At 53.8% G+C, this 19,126-nt stretch overlaps 1 protein-coding gene across 2 annotated transcripts; it reads right to left on the reverse strand.

The window, feature by feature from the left end:
- Positions 1-3,769: 3,769 nt before the first annotated feature.
- On the reverse strand, positions 3,770-17,939 carry dock3 (dedicator of cytokinesis 3). 2 transcript variants are annotated; one of them, XM_077726354.1, is made up of 49 exons: positions 17,844-17,939; positions 17,278-17,486; positions 17,119-17,203; positions 16,867-16,905; positions 16,220-16,419; positions 16,053-16,134; positions 15,876-15,936; positions 15,653-15,800; positions 15,496-15,584; positions 15,295-15,420; positions 15,096-15,220; positions 14,772-14,934; positions 14,583-14,689; positions 14,326-14,494; positions 14,146-14,243; positions 13,889-13,972; positions 13,679-13,779; positions 13,502-13,595; positions 13,225-13,395; positions 12,968-13,154; positions 12,759-12,886; positions 12,504-12,599; positions 11,935-12,033; positions 11,329-11,423; positions 11,170-11,245; positions 10,871-10,971; positions 10,717-10,775; positions 10,490-10,638; positions 10,077-10,162; positions 9,929-9,955; positions 9,278-9,373; positions 9,092-9,152; positions 8,929-9,022; positions 8,715-8,863; positions 8,411-8,497; positions 8,225-8,329; positions 7,958-8,099; positions 7,658-7,824; positions 7,432-7,518; positions 7,146-7,325; positions 6,342-6,425; positions 6,129-6,245; positions 5,806-5,876; positions 5,525-5,588; positions 5,328-5,385; positions 5,115-5,212; positions 4,967-5,042; positions 4,772-4,891; positions 3,770-4,349 (listed from the first exon to the last, which is right to left on the reverse strand). In XM_077726354.1, exons 2-49 carry the CDS (start codon positions 17,445-17,447, stop codon positions 4,288-4,290), a joined length of 5,133 nt encoding a protein of 1,710 aa, XP_077582480.1. In that variant the 5' UTR covers positions 17,448-17,486; positions 17,844-17,939; the 3' UTR covers positions 3,770-4,287. The 2 variants fall into 2 exon arrangements, with proteins under 2 accessions (XP_077582480.1, XP_077582479.1); XM_077726353.1 differs by having other exon boundaries at positions 12,462-12,599.
- Between the last annotated feature and the right edge of the window lie 1,187 nt (positions 17,940-19,126).

Here is a 19,126-nt window from a genome sequence, read left to right on the forward strand (position 1 = left end):
CGCCGGCTACTTTGGCCTTCTGGTGGAAGGTGGCCAGCTGGCCGGCCAGGGCGTGGAGCTTCACCACGTGCTGCCAGAGGACCTCGGCGCGCCCGGTGAATACCTTGTTGAAGACAGGCAGGCCTCGGTTCACCTTGTTGGCCAAAGTGGCAAAGGACCTGTGGGGAGGGGGGAGATGTCGGTTCCAACTTCCCTGGAAAACAGACGGCTAGACGGCCTCCTGGCACGCCTACCGGGAATCGTCCTGCTCTTTAGATTCTTCGTCTAACGACAACTCGTCCCACTCTGGATTACAAAATGGGGAAAAAAGTGCCATCTATCACATATAAACCGAAAGCCTTTTAATGACCGACTGTGTGTGTGGTGGGGGGGGGGGGGGGGGGGGTTCACCTATTTTTGCGGCCCCATATCATTGGACAATATTGCAGGGTTTTTGGGTCGGAAAAAAAATAATTGCAGGGTACACTTTTTCCAAACGGCCACAAGATGGCAGCAAGAGATCATATTACTGGGATGTAATTTTCAAAACAAAGAGGATGGCTGAGTTTTTGGTCGGGAAAATAATTGTATGGTGAACTTTTTCAAAACAGCCACAAGATGGCAGGAAGAGACCATATTAATGGGAAATATTTTTTAAATCAAAGCGTATGGGAGGCATTTTGGTTTTCAAGACCAATTGCGGGTTATGTCATCAATCATGCCTACGAATAATCTAGTTTTAGGGTTAGGGTTATAGTCAATTAAAAGTCAAATCAATTAGAAGAAACTTACATGAGGCGACATCTTGAGACGACTTGCGTTGGCGCCCAGAAGAACCTGTAAAGTGGTATGGATTGAGAACGTGTTTCCCAAACTATTTACAGCTGCAGTACTTTTTACTTTGAAAAAAATACAAGGCACAACAATATATATTATCATTTAAAATTGACAATATATAGTGGTAGCTAATTTCGAGATACGAGAAAGCAAGACATGTAGCCGTTTATGATTATAGCGCACTAGTCTTTTTTGCTGCATCTCTTTCGTGTATAACAGTGTTTTCCCCCGTCACTCAGCGCAAATGGCATAGCGATCTCTATTACGAGGAATATATATTACTTATCGTTGGCAAGTGGTCGTGCGTTATCCCATTGTGAGCACATTTGTGTGGATCATTTTCAGAATATTTTGAAGGGAATATGAAAGCAAACAGCCCATCGATGGTGAAAATCAGGTTGGAAGCGGGATAAACAGCCAACCCGGCCGGCCGGGGAAAAGGAAGATATAAAAATGCAAAACAAAATTAGAATTATGTTTAGTGTAAGGTTAGGTGAAACTTATTTTCCAAGTTTATTTAAAAAATGTTTTGAAACGGGCGTGTGGATGTACAAAAAGGGTTGGGGTCCATCTCTCTCTCTCTCCCCCTTCAAAAATCTGTACTACTATAAAACACATTTTAATAACATTAAACCACTAGTTTTGTGTTACTTTGTCAATAGATGGTGGATTAGAATACAACATTTTTCCAATCCAATATCCTGTTGTTGTTTTTCTCCCAGAGGGTGGGAAAGAATTAACGTCCAGCCCCCTTCGAAATCTGTATAATTTTAGTACCACTATGACTATGAAGACCCGAATTATAGTAGGCACTGGAGTAATAGTCGGGAGTGGAAAATTCCAAATGAATTCATAATAGTAGGCACCGGAATACTACTACTACCACTGCTAATATTCATTATTTTTGGAATTTTCCACTGCCTACTATTATTAATTCATTTGGAATTATCCACTCCCTACTATTATTCCAGTGCCTACTATTATTCGGGTCTTCATTGTAAACACATTTTGGTAATATTAAACTACTATTTTTGTGTTACTTTGTAAATGTATGTCGAGTTAGAAGAAATGAAACGTTTTTTCCAATCCAATATCCTGTCTTTTGTTTTTCAGAGGGTGGGAATAAATTACCCCTCCATTTCTCTGTCCGTCTCTCTGTCTCTCTCTCTTCCCCCTTCGAAATCTGTATAAGTTATCCATTCCAATTTTAGCACTACTATTAAACACATTTTAGTAATATTAACCCACTAAATTTGTGTTACTTTGTAAATATATGGCAGATTAAAGGAACGAACGAATGAACTTTTTTAATAGTCGCCATTTTGAACAAAAGCCTCACGTCCGGAATGCTAACGTTTAATCCGGCAATTTCGACGTCAAGCATGCCTACCAAAAAAGGTTACAAGTCAAAATGCTACTTAAGTCGAATGAACGTCCCAATAAACGCAAAAAATAGAGAGAAAATCAAATGCAAGGAGAAAATCACCATGCCTCAAAGCCAAATGCAGAGCAGACATGGGGGCCATGGCGTCAATACAGCAACAACTCCGGCAATGACAAAGGCATCACTGCAACTGCGGCGCATGTACAACACAAAGACACAAATGGTCAACTTTAGAGTTATTATGATAGAATATACTCACGTTCTTTTACGGACGAACACAGTCCAAATTCTTCTGACCAACATTTGTAACTCGCTAACATCGCGCCGTTTGCGAGTAAAATGGCGGAAAGGAAGTGACGTCATTGCACCCACCTTCAAAATAAAAGACTTTTATGCGGTGCTTTAATTTCTCGCGAGGTTTTATACAGATTCACAGTTGTACGCTATAGGGGCTATATCTTACATTTAACGTGCAAGTAGTATCACAACATTGCCCTTCTTAAACAAGTATAATTAAGATGATTAGTCTCAATTTTGATGACCTGCATAAAAATGGTAGAAGACCGTAAACAAGCTCCGAACATTTTGGTTACTTGTTGATTATTTAAAGAGTGTAAAGATTGAATTGACAATAACATAATTAATCACTGTAAAAAAAAAATGAATAAAAAGATGTTTTGCTTGCTAACTCCCGCTCACTATAAATAAAATCGGGAATAAATTTGCCCCCCCCCCCCCACCCCCTTCTCTGTCTGTCTCTCTCTCTCTTCCCCCTTCGAAATCTGTATAATTTTAGCACTACTATTAAACACATTTTAGTAAAACGGATTAACCCACTAGATTTGTGTTACTTTGTTAATAAATGGCAGAATAAAGGAACGAACGAATGCACTTTTTAATAGTCGCCATTTTGAACAAAAGCCCCACATCCGGAATGCTAACATTTAATCCGGCAAATGCAAGGAGAAAATCACCATACCTCAAAGCCAAATGCAGAGCAGATATGGGGGCCCATGTCATCAATACAGCAACAACTATGGCAATGACTAAGGCAACATTGCAACTGCGGCGCATGTACAACACAAAGACAGACATGGCCAACTTTAGAGTTATTATGATAGAATGTACTCACGTTCTTTTACGGACGAACACAGTCCAAATACTTCCGACCAACATTTGTAACTCGCTAACATCGCGCCGTTTGCGAGTAAAATGGCGGAAAGGAAGTGACGTCATTGCGCCCACCTTCAAAATAAAAGACTTTTATGCGGTTCTTTAATTTCTCACGAGATTTTATACAGATCACAGTTGTACGCTATAGGGGCTATATCTTACATTTAACGTGCAAGTAGTAGCACAACATTGCCCCTCTCAAACAAGTATAATTAAAACGATTAGTCTCAATTTTGATGACCTGCATAAAAATGGTAGAAGACCGTAAACAAGCTCCGAACATTTTGGTTACTTGTTGATAAGTTAAAGAGTTTAAAGATTGGATTGACAATAACATACTTAATTACTCACTGTAAAAAAAAAGAATAAAAAGATGTTTTGCTTGCTAACACTCGCTCACTATAAAAAGATTTATTGGGGGAAAATCAGTGATTACTATTGGACACCAAATACTGCTGGAGTTTGTCAGTATTTATAAGCTAAATGCCAACGGTGGCGCAAGCATCCTTTTTTACTCGTGAGCAGGAGGCGTCACTCCTGAGTGATGCCGCGCAATCATTAAGCTCTGGCTTTTCTCCGCTCAGTGACTGCTGTTCAAGGTCGGGGACTGCTATCCTCCACGCGGGCCGTTCTCCTCGAGGATTAGTCGCTCTCTGACAGAAAGCTCGACGGCAGGAACTGCGCGGGGTCGGCCCAGAGGCCAGCGCGTGCCCACGGGGCCGGCGTGCCGACGGGGCCGGCATGCCGGCCTTCGCCCGAGCGCCCTGACCGGGGGACGCAGCGGTTCGGAAACGGCAGGTCTGATAAGGCGGAGAGACGAGATGGTTTCTGGACACCCGGTTCGGCTACGGTCCTCTTTGGGGTATTCGTTGTGTTACTTTGGAGCCCAGACAACCCTGCCGACGGAGGGGGAATTAGCGCCTTCCGGGACGCTCGCCGAATCGATTGGCCAGGCACGCGTGCACTGCGGGCAAGACTGAAAACACAATAATGACCAACTTGTTCAGCAAAGTACAACTCCTTTCAAAAAACGACACATTTGGAGCAAATGGGGCCAGGGGAAGGAAAAGTAATTGGCGTGGAAACAAATTACTTTCAGTCGGTTCCCAGTGTGCTATCCCACTCAAGAGGAGCAACGCTCACAAGGAGGCAGACGGTAGACCTAGGCTTGGGGCTTTTAGGACTAAGATGAAGTGGATGGTCTACAAAGGAGACAAAGTTTTGGGGTCCTTTGGGACATGCCCGGGGCCTTTCTCCCATAAATGAGCCAAATGAGCACAAAGGTCCCTTTGCAGTCAAGACAACTTATTTTGTGATTATTTATCTGTGCACTTTGCGCTGCAGTTTTAAAGCTTGTGTCACTTGTATGATGACAAGAAATTCAATCATTAATCATACCTTGCAGCGGGGCGTTTCGCGGAGGAACGGGAGGCGCCGCGACGTCGCCAGCCTGCGGACCGGGGCTGGCTTCTCGGCTGCCGCCGTCCAAACTCCAACTGCTGGGTGTGTTGGCGACCACTGTGGGAGCAAAGTCAGCTGTGGAACATTTGCACGGATGCGTGCACGCGTTCGGCCGTACGCCGACCCACCGACCTTTGTCGGTGAATGACAGGTTGGGCTCACTGCAGGGTTTGCACGCTGGACTGCTCAGCTGATGGAGAACCACTCTCTGGAGGAGGAACGAGTGGCACTATAAGAGATACTCCTCCTTGACCTCTACCCCCCCCCTTTCTATCCTGACCTGTCCACCCTCAATGAAGTTTTGGTACACGAAGGTGTTGGTCCGCTCTGGTGGCAGCGGCAACTTGGGCATCATGTCCCTGTTGTTTCTGCTTTCATCTGCCACGGAAAAAGGACCAGATCCACAAAGGAACAGGAGGAAGACAGTCCAATCCAATAAAAACCCCAACTTGCAACAATTAAAAGCCCCGTTCCCCATTTTCAGAGTCTTGACCTTTGTGTGAGGACAGAGCTGAGCTGATGAGAGAGGGTGCTGCAAACGAGCGGGTTGCCTGCAGTAAAAAAAAAAAATAATAATAATAATTAACTTTTATTTTTTAAAAAGCTAGCTTTTGCAGCTATTTTCTCTTTGGTTTAACCCCATTTGGAGACAGCTCTTTTTGGCAAAGATCTCGGTCTCCCTTTCCTGACCTGAAGGCTGTACACGTCTTCAGCGTCGGCCAGGATGAGCAGGTTTCCCGCGTTCCTCGTTTCGCTAGAGAGAAGACGACAGGGAAAAGCGAGCGGGTCAGGAGTTGGCGGCGAAAAGAAGAAGGATGCCGGAACTAGCCGTTGTGCAACTCCCAGAAAAGGAAGAGGGGGCAAAGGAGGCAATGGAGAAGGGACGTCATTGAGGTGAGGTTTAGAACCGGGGGGACGCACAAACACGATGGTGCGATTGAGAGGAGAGCGACTTGGCGGACAAGTCTCACCCGCGTCGGTGCACTTTGAAGCCGTCGGGACTGGATGTCCCTCTGTTTGCCAGGTGAGAAGCGCACAGGACCTGCCGCGGCGCAAGGTGGCAAAAAGTGCAGAGTTAGCGGCAGGCAGGAGTGGCAAGTTCAAATCGTTCATGACTTAGGGTTGTCCCCCAGACATTTGAAGGCTAAACAGTGCAAGCCTTTCCTCTCGGAACCCCAGATAGTGTCCTCGTTGGTAGCGTAACGTAAAAAAGCGACGATGTCACGCGCGTGGTGGCTTCGACACCCCGAGATGCGGACATGACATCTTTTTGTTGTGCGTCGGGCGTTCTTACGTGACTGAGGCTGATCTTCATCACCTGGAAGTGATCCATCAGCTTCTTGTGCAGCGGACGCATTTCGGGATGCGCCAGCTTGTCGTGCACGGCCAGTCCGGCCGCTAAGACGTGAAGCTGAAAGCCATGCGGACAAGCACACACGCCACACTTGGGACTTTTGTGGAGGAGCCAACACGGCACGGCGCCGGTGGCACGGGCTTTCCTTCTCACCTGCTCCTGCATCAGACGTTTCAGCTGCGCAATCTTGTCGCTATCCCGAGGGTGGCCATCCGTGTAATCTCTCCCAAAGAAAGCCTGATGACCACAGACAAGGAGGTAAGCAGAAGAGATTGAAATCAGGGCACTTCTCTTGACTCTTGTTCATCTGTCGCCCTACCCCGGGGAATCGGGCCTAAATCCTGCTCACAACAGGTGCCGCGTCTGACTGGCTAAAGTTAGCGGCGAAGACCAGGGCTATCTTAGGTGGATGACAATGTTATCATCCAAGGCGACGTATCAATCTCTAGGTCAAGGTGTGGGCTATACGGGGTCCTTGTGGGCCAGTGTGTGTGTGCAGGTTTTCGTTCCAATTCATCCGAACAAGGACACTTGAACCAATTAGATCGCTGCTGAAACAAGAAGCACCTTACTGCCTGCCCCGCACGCTTTGTATATCTAACATAGCAGATTGGTGGAAAGGTTTTCTCTCAACCAAAACCTGTAACCACTGCGGCCCTTTGTGGAATGTTTTGCCCACCCCTCCTCTAGGTGGCGAGTACTACTTCTGAGCAGAGATTTTTTTAAAGGAGCGGCCTACTAAAAGCGATGCCCCGTTGGAAGTCAGCTCCCGTTTTTCGGCCCCCTTCCCTTTTAGGGGCCGCACTGCCGTGTCCATTAGCGTCTGCGTGAGCAATTTGCCGGACACGCTTCCGAGCTGAAATCCGGTGGGCGGTAAATTGCGCACCGGCAGATTACCGTCTACTCTACATGGTGTGGGGTGTACGGGCGTCCTTGAAAGCAAATATAGGCAGAGACCTCCTGGTATCTGGCAATGCCGCCATTGACGGCGGCGTCCACGACCCCGTTGAGCGTCATGCTGAGAAGGTTGGCGTTGTTGTGCGGCTGCTTGAGCTGATAGCGATTGATCAAAGTGCGCAGCTCCTGGTTCTTGTTCTCCAACACACTGATGGCGTTTTCTAACGGGCTCACCTCCACCTGGAAGGGTTAGGTCACCACTAGACTAGCTGTAGACTTCCAACATCCCCCAGGAGGACCGGGATGCATTTGAAAGGGTGCAACGGCATTGGGGGAACTCTCTCACCAGTTCTCTCTTGTCCACTTCAAACCAGCGTGAAATTCCGGGCAAAGGATGGGTAAGAATCAAAGTTGTCCTCTCGATCCAAAGACTCTGGAAGACAACGATTCAAACGGTCACGCTTCTTGCAGCCATTGAATGGATTGGATTGAGGAGACAGCCGTCCGTGAAGAAGGTCGGGCCCGAGCTCCGTTGCCTATTGGTGCGTGACGACGCCGGCTGACATTCTAACCTTGAACTCGTTGTCTGGGTCCTTGGGTCCTTTGTGGAAAGGTCGGTCGTGACGGAACCGGCGAACGTTGTTGACGCGGTAAAAGCTCTTGATCCGGTCGGGGATTCGGTCCGACTGAAGGACGGCGAGCGCTTCGGGAACCGGCGTGACGGCGTAAATCTGGAGGTCTGTGAGCCGTTGGCTGGTCAAAGAAAGCACCCGCCTGGCTGGATTCACTCCAGTGCCTTTCCTATCATGACGCAAGTATCATGAGATTGAGGGGTGCTTGAGTTTGCGCATGGCACTTAAAGGGCAGGATACGTTGAGCGTCGCTCTGCAGGATGGCTTCGTCTGGCTGGTTTGGATGCTGCATGCCGATGGCTTGGGGGAACTCGCCCAGCATCCGTTGCTGAAAGGCCTCCAGTCTCTCGTAGTCGTGACCGCGGCAAACAAACTCTTTGTTCTGGTCGGGGCAAAAGGGCGCAAGAGTGTAACCAATGTGAGCATCTGTGCGAGTCGCACAGAGCGGCTTGGTCTTGCCGTGGCTAAGCACCAAAAAATGTGAATGTGAAAAAGGCTTAAACTGACCCTGAGGAAGAAGGGGAATTTCCTGCCGTAGAATCCCACCCTGAAGAATTCCGGTTCCAGACGTTGTTGTTCCACGATGTGATCAAAATATGCCGCCTCCAATTTCTGCAGGCAATGGCAGAAGAAAACAACTTTTTTTGGGGTCGGAACGGCGGGCCGAACAAGTCCCGTCTTTTTCATACCCACCCGAATCCAACTGAGACTCTGGTAGTCGTACAAGGATTCGTAGTGGAAGGCCAGTTCCCTGCACAGAGGAATCCCAAACTCCCAACACTCAACACACACACACACACACACACACACACGCAAACACACACACACACTCTTTATCATATGACACAATTGTCTAACTCTAACCTAACACATAAGCATTTGTAGTTGAAGGTGAAAATGAACCGAGCGGTTGGCCCGGCCATGTAGTGAGTTCAAGGCTAAAATGGCGGGGATTGGGCGCCGTCGCCAAACGGGCCCGAGAGAGGATGACGTTTACCTTTCCCTTGTCGAAATAGTGGAGCACCTTGCGGCAGAGCGCCTCTTTCCGCTGCCACTCGGACTGCGCGGGATAATTCAGGAGACCTTTGATGGCTCGCTCGTCCCAACGCAGCAACTCCCAGTACAACAAGAGGGCGAAAGCCGCCTCTGTGGGTGGATGCGGGCGGCGTCAATTGGCCGCCCGGAGGTCTTTGGGAGCCCGGCAGTCCTACCGGTGTAGTTTTCCGCCTGCAGATGCATGTCGCACAGCTTGTGAACGTAGCGCACGTACATTTCCTCTTTGTTACTCTCCGATTTGTAGAAGTTCTGGGCGTTGACGGCAGTTTCGTGGTCATCCAGTGTCACGTAAATGCTTATGCTCTCGCCGCGTCTTACCAGGAGATTGACAGCGCAGGCCAGCTTCCTGTTCTCCGTCTCGTCTCCTTTCATGGAATCCCTAGAAAGGAGATGGCGGCGGGCGGCGGTGGTGGCGGCTCAGCCTTTTTCTTTGGACTTTGCACTCTCGCGCTAGCGAAAGCGTGCCAGTCGGCAAAGGCCGCGATGTAGGTACGCCCGTCTCACCTGTAGTCCAGGAGACGCTCCATCAGTCGGGTGACGGAAGTCACGAAAGAGATGCCCGTCTCTCGCCACGTTTCTTGCTCAATCTTCTCCAGGAGGCTTTGAGAAGACAACAAATGGATGCAGTGAACTAATTAGGGCAGGGCTGGTCAACTCCGGTCCTTGAGAACCGCTAGCCCAGGGGGGGTGGCCAATCCGGTCCTCCGGGGCCGCTGTGGGGGCAGGTTTTTGTTCCCACTGATCAAATACGGACAGTTTAACCAATGGGGGATGTGCTGGAGCGAGAAGCAGCGGACTGCAATCCACAGATTGCACCCGTTGGACACCAGATTGGTGAGAAGGTGTCCTCTTGATGGGTTGGAATGAAACCCTAACCCTAACCCACTGCGCTCATCTGTTGAATAGTTCTCCCACCCCTCTGCTGGCTGCTCTCTTTCCCACATCTCCCTCCTCTAGCGCGCCCGAATTAAATGATGGACTCATCAGCAAGCCATCCAGAGGCTTGATAGCAATCCCCATCATTTGATTCGGGGATGTCGGTGGAGCAGAGATGTGGAAAACAGACCGAATAGTGGCTCTCCGGGACTGGAGTTGCTCACCCCTGAACTGGGGCCCCACATAGCCCCACGCGGGTGGGTGCTCGGCGATACCTACCTGGGGTACGGCCCGAAGAGTTGAGTTCTAATGCCCGGAGCAGAAAAAGCAAATGCACAGGGGCGGCGTTAGGGGGCAGAAAGAAAGCCGCGTGTTTGGAGACACACGCGCCACCGGGGTTTGGAATCACACCAAATTGTTGCCTTACAGTAACGCGAAGAGTTCTCGGTAGTTCTCGTCGCCTTTGCCTTCTGAAACCAAGCCGTCCAGTTTGTCGATCAGCTCGGCCTCCACCTAGAGAAGCAGGGGGGGGGGGGGAAACACCAAATGGCCGTCGGTTCCCAAAAGCTTTGGCCGCACGTCTCGATCTTCGGAAATGCCGGGATGCCGTCGTCGTCGTTGCCGCCGTGTGGCAATGGAGCGTGCCGGGCCGCCCGGGGAGCCGCCCGGGGAGCCGCCCGGGGAGCCGCCCGGGGAGCCGCCCGGGGAGCCGCCCGGGGAGCCGCCCGGGGAGCCGCCCGGGGAGCCGCCCGGGGAGCCGCCCGGGGAGCCGCCCGACTCGCGCAATCGCCTCGTTGCTACGGAAGAGATAAATTTCCTGGGTCGGCGGGCGGAGCCAACCTGTTTAAAGTTTCCGTTCTTGCGTTGCTCGCAGTCCATCATGTCGTGGAAGATGGGTATCATGATATTGCGGACCTCCGGCTGAGGAACCAGCGTAACTCCCAGGAAGGGACCGATCATGGCCGGAATGAAATGGATCTGGTTTTGGCCTGAAGCACACGGAAGACTTTGTCAAAGCGCCAAGCCGCCAAGCCAAATCAAGGCCTGACGTCGGCTGCCTCTTTTACTCAGGTTCTTCCACATGCCGTAGAGCTCGGACGTCATGGTCACCCTCATGTCTCCGTACCTGCGGCGAGATATTTGCCTGGTTATTCCATTCCGTTTATTCCGGCGACTCCATGCGCATGACTTTGAGCTGCGCTGGCAGACGCCTATTCTTACTTGGAAAATATCTTCTTCCTCTTTGATTGGTTGATGTTTTCCAGTTGTAAACTGGGCTGGTTGATGTATAACACAGCCAGACTGAAGTAGGAGCTCCATACCTGCGGAGAGAGACGGTTCAAAAGGCACTGGACAGGGATGCCAGATCTGAGCAGAAGAGGCTCGAGACAAAGACAACGTGAAGTGCAAAAGCGAGCTCATCTTTCGGGGCTGCCGAAGGTGTCCGACGGCGGTAAGCCAGACCGCTCCGGAAAAGAAGGAACATTACGGGTTGGAGGAACGGAGCGGGCGCCAACTACCTTAAAGTCAAAGTCGGCTCCTCCAAAGTTCTTGAGCTGAAAGGGGGCCAGATGCTGCGCCGTGGTCAGGATCACGCTAAACAACGCACAAGGAGTCGGTGGGGTGAGAGGCGCCATCTCGGGCCGCTTCCCCTTTCTCCGCCGGCCGTGGCTTCTTACTGGCTGGTCAGGAGCCTCATCACGTTCCAGTCGCGCGGAAAAATGCTCAGCTTCATCAGGTTTCGGAACAGGCACCAGATCTTCATCAGGAACTCCTGCATGGGTGGACAAGAAAAGGAAGAAAAGGAAAAAAAGAAAAAAAAAGTTTGACAGTGATTTTACAAACTACGCGAATCTTTCTGCGATGGTCCCAGCGCAGACTTGTCGTATTTTCTCGCACATAAGCCGCATTTGTCGGACAAATAAATGATGACTGAAACGAGGGTACCGCTTGGATGGGCGGAAAAAGACGACATGCACGGAACTGCAAAGTAACAACGACGGAACGCCACAGAGCAAGAAAATGCGGCCCATACGGTCATTCAAAATAGACACAAGATAAACGGGCAAAAAGGCCAAACAACTATATTTACTCCAATTTAATCTATTTCAAAAGCCGATCGACTGTGGGGCTGGGGCCAGATAGCAGAATAGCGAGCGGTTAGTGTCGAACCCGCATCGGCCCGAGTCGTCCGTTCAAAAACCCTCGCGCTACATTTTTTTTAAGTCAATGACGACGTGCCGCTCGAAGTCTCCCGTGAGGCGGTATCTGATTTGGGGACGCACCTTGAGCACTTCTTTGCCGGGAAAGTTCTCCACCAGGTGTCGGAAGTGGGCGTCGGTCATGTGACGAAGGAGAGACAGAAGGCAGGCCACCAACTCGCCCTGCCAAAGGCAGCGCAAAGTCCGTCAGCCCACTCCGGGGAGGCGGGAAGCGCGGGGGCCAAAAGTCACCCACTCTACGCGATGCTGGCTAGCGGACGCGGCCTGGAATTGAGGTGACAGAGTAGCATTTTGTTGCCCCACGCGAATGGACAACGGCCAATGCAGAACCAAGGCTGCCAAAGCATGAATGCGGGAGAGAAAATCCCAACATGGCCGAGGGTGAGATGCCACGGACGGCGCAAAATGGGGAAAAAAAGCCTACTTTTGATTCCAACGTGAAGTCAACACTATAATGCGCGGCTTACACGCGGCCAAAGAGCATAGCCTTATTACACTTTGGGACACCTTGGGACGGGTGCGAGGGCATGGCGTTTGGCCCCGCCCGCTGACGGAAAGGCGGAAGGAGATGTGAAGGCTTAGTTACTAACAGAGATCTCGGCGGCGCACTGCAGGCAGCGGTGGCCCCTTACCGCCTCCTTTGATTGGCTCTTGCCCATGATTGACAGCAGCGTCTGCAGCAGGATGTTCAGCAGCGACTCCACCATCATCTCCACCTCCTCCGCGTCCTGGGAAAAGCACATTTGAAAGAAAGGCTTTCTTTTGTTTTTTGGTTTTTCCCATCCGCGACGCACGGCTCTTTCCCGGCAAGACTGCGACCGGTGGACCATTCTTTGGAAAGAAAGGCTCCTTTCCCGCGAAGAAGCGCGGTGGCGAGCTCTGGTTACCGAGGAGCCGGTCTTGACCGCGGAGAAAAGAGAAGTGAGAATTCCGGAGCACGCCAGCAGCTCTCTCTGATGCCTCAGGTGGAGATGAACGCGCCGAAGAACCACGGGGAGCAGGATCCTCCGAGACTCTGCGCAAACACGGCGACGCGGTGAGCCCGGCCGGGCCGGTCATCGGACCCGGCGGCGGGCTCGGCGGGACCAAAGTTCACCCGGAAATGAAAAGAGGTCGCCGTCCACCGTGCGAGCGATGGCGCGCAGCTCGGCGACGTCCCACGAAATGTGAGGCGTGGACGGCAGAGCGGCCAAAGTGGCGCGCGCCAATTCCGCCAGTTCCACCACCGAAAACAGGTGCAGCAGCTCATCCAGGACGGCGGGGAAGGAGTTGAGCACGGCCACCTGCAAAACGCAAGAGTCGAAGGGCCTTCTTCAACCCTCCCGGCTCCCTCTTCCACCCTGCTGCGCCCACCTGAGTGACAAGGAGGGCCTCGCAGTCGGGACGCTCCAGACTCAGCAGCGAGCGGAGGGATCGAAAGAGTTCCCGGACGGCGGCTCGGAACTGTTCCTCCTCCGTCCCGCAGGTGGCGCGGGAGTAAAGGCTCCGGGACTGAACGATGAACTTGAACAGATAGTCCAGGGCCTGGCCAGAGAGGACGACGGCGTGTCATCCATTGTACTCCTTCTGGGATCCCGCTCGGGGGTTCGTCTGTCGGCGGCCGGGTTTGAGAGCCACGCCCCCGACCTACTCTCACGACGTGGTGGACGTGATCCTGCCGGCCCGGCGCCACCGGCCCGTCCGCCCAACGCTCCAAGGACCACGCCAGACATCGGATCAGCTCCCTGGGGAAAAAGGCAGTTAGGGGTCGGGTTAGGGGTCCGGGTGCTCTGGCGCGCTCGCGCGCATGCGCCACCTGCATACGCACTTGTAGGCCAAGGCCCCGGCAAAGTGTTTTTGAATGTACGTGTCCATGACGGCCCGGAAATGCACGTATTTGCCGTCCCTCAGCAAGTTGATGACAAAAACCTGAAAAGGCAAGCAATAGCGGGCGGGCACCGCGCCATTGGAATAGAGCCCGGAGCCTCCGTCTCCACGACTTATCGGCCCGGGGGGGGGCATTTGCTCTTGGCCTTACCAAAGACTGAAAGACCAGCGGACCATATTTGTCGGTGTTGTCATCCAGAATGGAAAACAAGGTGTCCAGTATGTCTTGGAGAAACTGAAAGAAGAAACAAGAGCGCAAGACACACTCGCCTTTCGGATCCGGTCCCATTCATACTTTGCGGGCGGTCCCAGGGGGCGCGTGGCCATTTCAAAGAGACGTTACTGTCCTTGGCATCAGCCCGCCACCGGAGCCCCCCGTGGAGGGGCCGGAAGCACGCTCTGGCTCACCTTGACGATTTCCTCTCCGTTGACGTTGCGTATGCGGGCCAGGATGTCGCCCACTCGCTCGGGATGAGCTTTCCACTTGAGCAGAGCCAGCAGGTCCGCTGGAAGACGGAGGAGGAAGGTCGGACGGGGAGAAGCCGACGACCGCCCAAACGGCCGCCCGCCCAACGGCTGGTGGCCTACCGTTCTGGGTCAGCTTGGTGGACGAGAGCTGCGTGGAGATCCAGAAGCTTTCCTTGACACTACGCTGGAAGGCCGGCTCGGGGAGGCCCGGCTCGGGGTGCTCTTTGCAGCAGGGCAGGCCCAGATAAAGGCTCGGGTGGCGCAGGCCGCCGCCGCCGTCCTCCTCGCACTGAGACGCGTCGGAGGAGGAAGTCAGACTTCCCGTCGGAGGAGGAAGTCAGACTTCCCGGCGGATTCGGGACCACCCCTCGCCTCACCTTGTAAACAAAGAGTTGGTGGCTCTGATCGGTCAGCGTGCTCCCGTCGTCCCTCATCAGCGGAGTGAAGGAGAAAGCAAAGAGTTTCTTGTCTCCCTTGTCCTTGGCTGGAAAGGCGAGAGGACAAGATGAAGGCGGCGGCGGCGGCGGTGGTGGTTAAATGGGAAAACGCGCCGGTCAGGTCCTCACTGGAGCAATGGCGGAAGTCGAAGCGGAGGTGAGAGCCTCGGAATCGGTCCACGGGGAGGGCCAGTTTGACGCTCTCGCTCCACCTGGGGCCGTTGTTGTGGTAGAGCACCAGGGAGCGATGCTCGCCGGCGTCGGGCTCGCCGGAACCCGGGCTCACGCAGTCCTGGGGACGAGGTCACAAAATTCCCGCTGCCTTCAGCCCGGGGAATCTCCACGAGGTGCCGAGCGCCAGGGTTGGCCAAAGCCCCCAAATCCTCAACCCCCGATTTGTGGCTAGGGGAGCTGGAAAAGGCTAGCCCGAGCGACCCGAGCGAGCCCCAGCACCTTAACGGGTTCTCCGTCGGCGTAGAGCACGGAGACGGTCACTTCGATGTTCTTCTGGACGCTTTTTCCTCCCCTCTCAAACTCCCCCCGCTCCAGTGTCAAGTGCAGGTCGTTGCGCACGTCGCCTGGAAACCACGAGTGAGACCCGAGAGGCGCCCGGGGGGGGCCGTCCCGTCGCTCGCCGTCGGCCGGGGCTCACCCGGCACGATGATGTCGGGGAAGGCCAGCTTGCGCGTCACGGCCACGCCGCCGCGCCGCATCCGTTTGTTGTGAAGCCGGAGCTCCTCGGGGTGGCCGCGCAACAACTGCAAGGAGACCAGAAGACCTGCCGGAGGGCCGGCCACGTGAGTCACGGACTCGGGGAGAGCGGCGGAGACCGGCGGAGAGCGGATGGCCCTACCGTAGTTGTTTCCGGCCGATGAGTATTTGGCGCTGGACTTGCGGATGATGTTTTCGTGGATTTGGTACCATTCGCTTTCATTGTTACACCTGGGGGGGGGGAGTGGAAGCGGTACGTCGACGGCCGTGCCGCCCGCGTCCCCCGCCGAGAGACTCACGTGTAGAATTTGAGGACAAAGTCTTTCTCTTCTCTGGTTTCCGAGATGGTCTGCAGGACCTCGCTCATGGCCAGAACGGCGCAGGCGTGAGGGCGTCGGTACCGAACGTGCGCCGGACCTTTCTTGTGGTCGTTGAGCAACATCCGCCCTGCGGCGGCGGCGGCGAGAGCCGCTTAGAGCGTCGTCGACGACCCTTTCCCTCCGTCCCGGGACGCCTTTATACCTGTGCGGATGACTTGTGAGACGATGTACAAATCTCTCTTCATGTCTTTGTTGCTCAAATCCTGCGGTGGTGTACAAAGGCCAGTGTTGAGCAGGAGGGGGCTGGACGGTCGCCCGACGGTCGCCCGACGGTCGCCCGCCGCCGTCCCGACTGAGTCAGGTTCACCCGAGCGTGTACCGTGAAAAGAGCGCACGGCCCGTCGGCGTGGGCGGAATTCTTGGGCCCTCCGTTTTTGTCCAGTCTCACCAGAAACTTTTCGCTGCGGGAGAGACCAGCGGACGTACGGCCGGTGTTTGGCGCGGCGCTATTTTCTCGGGACCGATGGCCGGTAGGCCAAAACCTACCTGATGCTTTTGGCATCCCTCAGGTCGTAGAGCCAGAAGAATAGTTGGCTCTCTTCACCGATGTTGTTGTTGGTGAAACTCTTGAGGCCGAGCAGTAGGTGCTGCCCCTGGGCCGCCGCCGTCGTCGCCGCCGTCGCCGCCGGCACCCTCCACGGTTCCTCGCCATTGCCGTCGCGCCTCTGTCCGGACGTGAAATGAGTCTGCGGACAAATCATTCCTGTCCGAGTGGCATTGGGAATTCGACGGCACCGTTGCAGCCAGCCCCTCCCCCTTTTTACAACAAGCCTCGTGGAAGGATTCTATGGCAATTTGTTTTCAAATGAGCCGCAGCTTTGCACGCTCCTATTTGGCAGTCATTTGCTTTGTGTCCCTTTTGTGATGTCATAGGGTTAATGGATCACCTTCCCGACACACCATCCATCTGGAGGTCACATTGAGAGCGACGCCTTGACAATTGCCTAAGAGCTTGTGCTGGGAAATTTTGTTTTTGGAGCGTTGCGCAGGGGGAGCGTTTTGGCCATTCTCCAAAGTATTCGGAGGAACCCCCTAAAGCCCGCCCGCCCGCCTCAAAGCAAGTCAGGCCAGAGCGGCCATTTCCATTTCTGAGGCCCACTTTTGCCGATCGGAAGGACGTCCGTGTGACAAACCTGCGAGTTGCCTTGAACGTTGCTTCGGCCGCTGAGATGCTGCCGAGAAAAGAAAGACCGGTCAGCCAAAAACGCCCTAACCCTTAAAACGGCGCCACATGCCGTCACGAGGGGTAATCGCAAAGAGGGTTCGAGTCGGCCTCTGGTCATTTAACAGACGGAGAGAAAGGAAAGAAAGCAAGAAAAGAAGAAAAACAAAAAAAAAGGACCAATACTAACTACACGTCTACTTTTGGGCTTCCGGCAACTCACCAGCTTGTAAAGGTCGACGACGCTGATCTGGTCCTCGTCCACCGTCTCAAAGTCTTTTCTGGGAACCAGGTCCAATCCCAAAAGTCTGAGCGGAATAGAACGGACGGCGTGGATAGATGCGCGCCTCTGGGACGGGGGGGGATTGGCGGCCTTCCTCACTCGTTCCCCCAGTCCAGCCTGGCCGTGGCGTGTCTTTTGACGTCCCTTTTCTGTTCCGCCGTGAGCGGAGACGCCGATGGAGACGCCGATGGAGACGCCGATGCCGACGCCGATGGAGACGCCGATGCCGACGCCGACAGACGCCTCCTCAGTTCCATCAGCTCCGACATCACGTGAGCCACTTTCCAGAACAAATCCACCTTATCTCTCTGCGGGGAAACCACACCAAAGCCGTCAGAGGAGCCGGGCGCCAAACCACAGAGGGCCGATGCGGCCGACGCTTTCGTTCGAGGGACAGAACTTAAAGGCGGAGCGTGCAAAAATACAAAAGCCAGAGCAAGAAACTAACTAACGAGGAAGAAGGTGCTTTTGCGGCTCCGCTACATTTACCCCACGTCCGTCGGAACCGGGCGGGCCCGATAAACCCAATGACGGAAGAGTCGTCGCAAGCATTAAGGCTGGTCCCGTGCAAAAAATCGGAATTTCACCCGCAGAAAGGACCCGTGACGCTCGGCATGGGCAGAAAGAGGGGCCGGTAAGACGTTTGAGAGGGGGAACAAGCTCACCACGTAGAGTTCTTTCCACGGCGACGACCATTCGCGAAGTGTGGACGTCACCTCGGTCACCGTAGCGTCCTCCAAGGCCACCGCTGTCCCATTGCCCTGGCTGAACCAAAAAAAAGGGTGTAAGAGAGCCCCAGAATGTTGCGCGGTAGTCTGGCGACGGTGTGGTACCTCTTGGTGGCGACGGTGGACTTCTTGACGTGGATGTAGCTACACGGGAAGATTCCCTGCCGTCAGAGAAAGAGAGCGAACGAGCGCCAATGAATGGCAGCCCGCGGGCACGAAAGGCGTGGCTTTCTCACTTTGACATTGGTCCTCCTGCAGGAGAATCCTCGGAACCACCCTGCGGGACGCCGGCAAAAGGGACGCGTTTGCGCCACGGGAAAGGACGGCGGGTCCCGAGCGCGGCGCTTACCTTGGCACTTCTCCAGGATGTGAACGCTCTCTCCCAGCTCCAAGGTCAAGGAGTGAGGCACGGCGCTCCGGAAGGCGAAGATCGCTGCGTGGCCGTCACGCCGGCCGGTCGATAGAGGAAGAGAAGAGAAGAGAAGGAATGCCTCCATCGTCACCACCGTCACGGGTGTCTCAGAATAACGGAAGCTTTCGCTAGCCGGCCGCCGAGCCGGCGCCCACTCGCGTCGTCGCGCCGGGCCGACCGCTAAGTTAGAGACAAGGCCAACGCGGCTGGGGACCAGCGGGCATCCAAGCCGCGCCGAGTTCGTCGGCGCACGCTGGGCCGCTAGCGGCTCCGGCCCAAGAGCCGGCCCGCCTCTTGGCAGGAAATGGCCCGGGACGGCCTCCTTCCTCCCCGAAAGGGGGTTACATTCACGGACAAAGGGAAGAGACCACGACGACTGGAATTAGCTGTCAAATCATTGAGCCCACGTGCGCTGGCGTTTCCATCTGGGTCAGGGGGAGACAACCAAAACAACCCCCCACCCCCAAATCAATTGCCACGTCGCGGCATCTGCCGCCGTTTGGGCAAAAAGCGGATTAGAGCGCGGTCGAGCGGGCCCAAATCCCGAAGGATTACCCTCCGCACGAGCAAGACCGAAGTGGGCAGACATGAAGAGGAAGCCGGCAAAACTGAGCACAACGGAAGCCACCATTTGACAGAAACCCGGGCTTTGAATGGACGGACGTGGGCTTGACCAGACAATGGAAAAACCCCGGGTGACGCGAGCGGCGGGCCGGGGTTAGCTCCGACCCTGACCCTATTGGGGGCTACCGCTGTTTGCCAGATGCTAATCCGAAAAGAAAAAAAAAACAACAAAAACAAAGTCAGC

The sequence above is a fragment of the Stigmatopora nigra genome, chromosome 10, assembly GCF_051989575.1.
Source record: "Stigmatopora nigra isolate UIUO_SnigA chromosome 10, RoL_Snig_1.1, whole genome shotgun sequence".
In the NCBI taxonomy this organism is placed as follows: Eukaryota; Metazoa; Chordata; class Actinopteri; order Syngnathiformes; family Syngnathidae; genus Stigmatopora; species Stigmatopora nigra.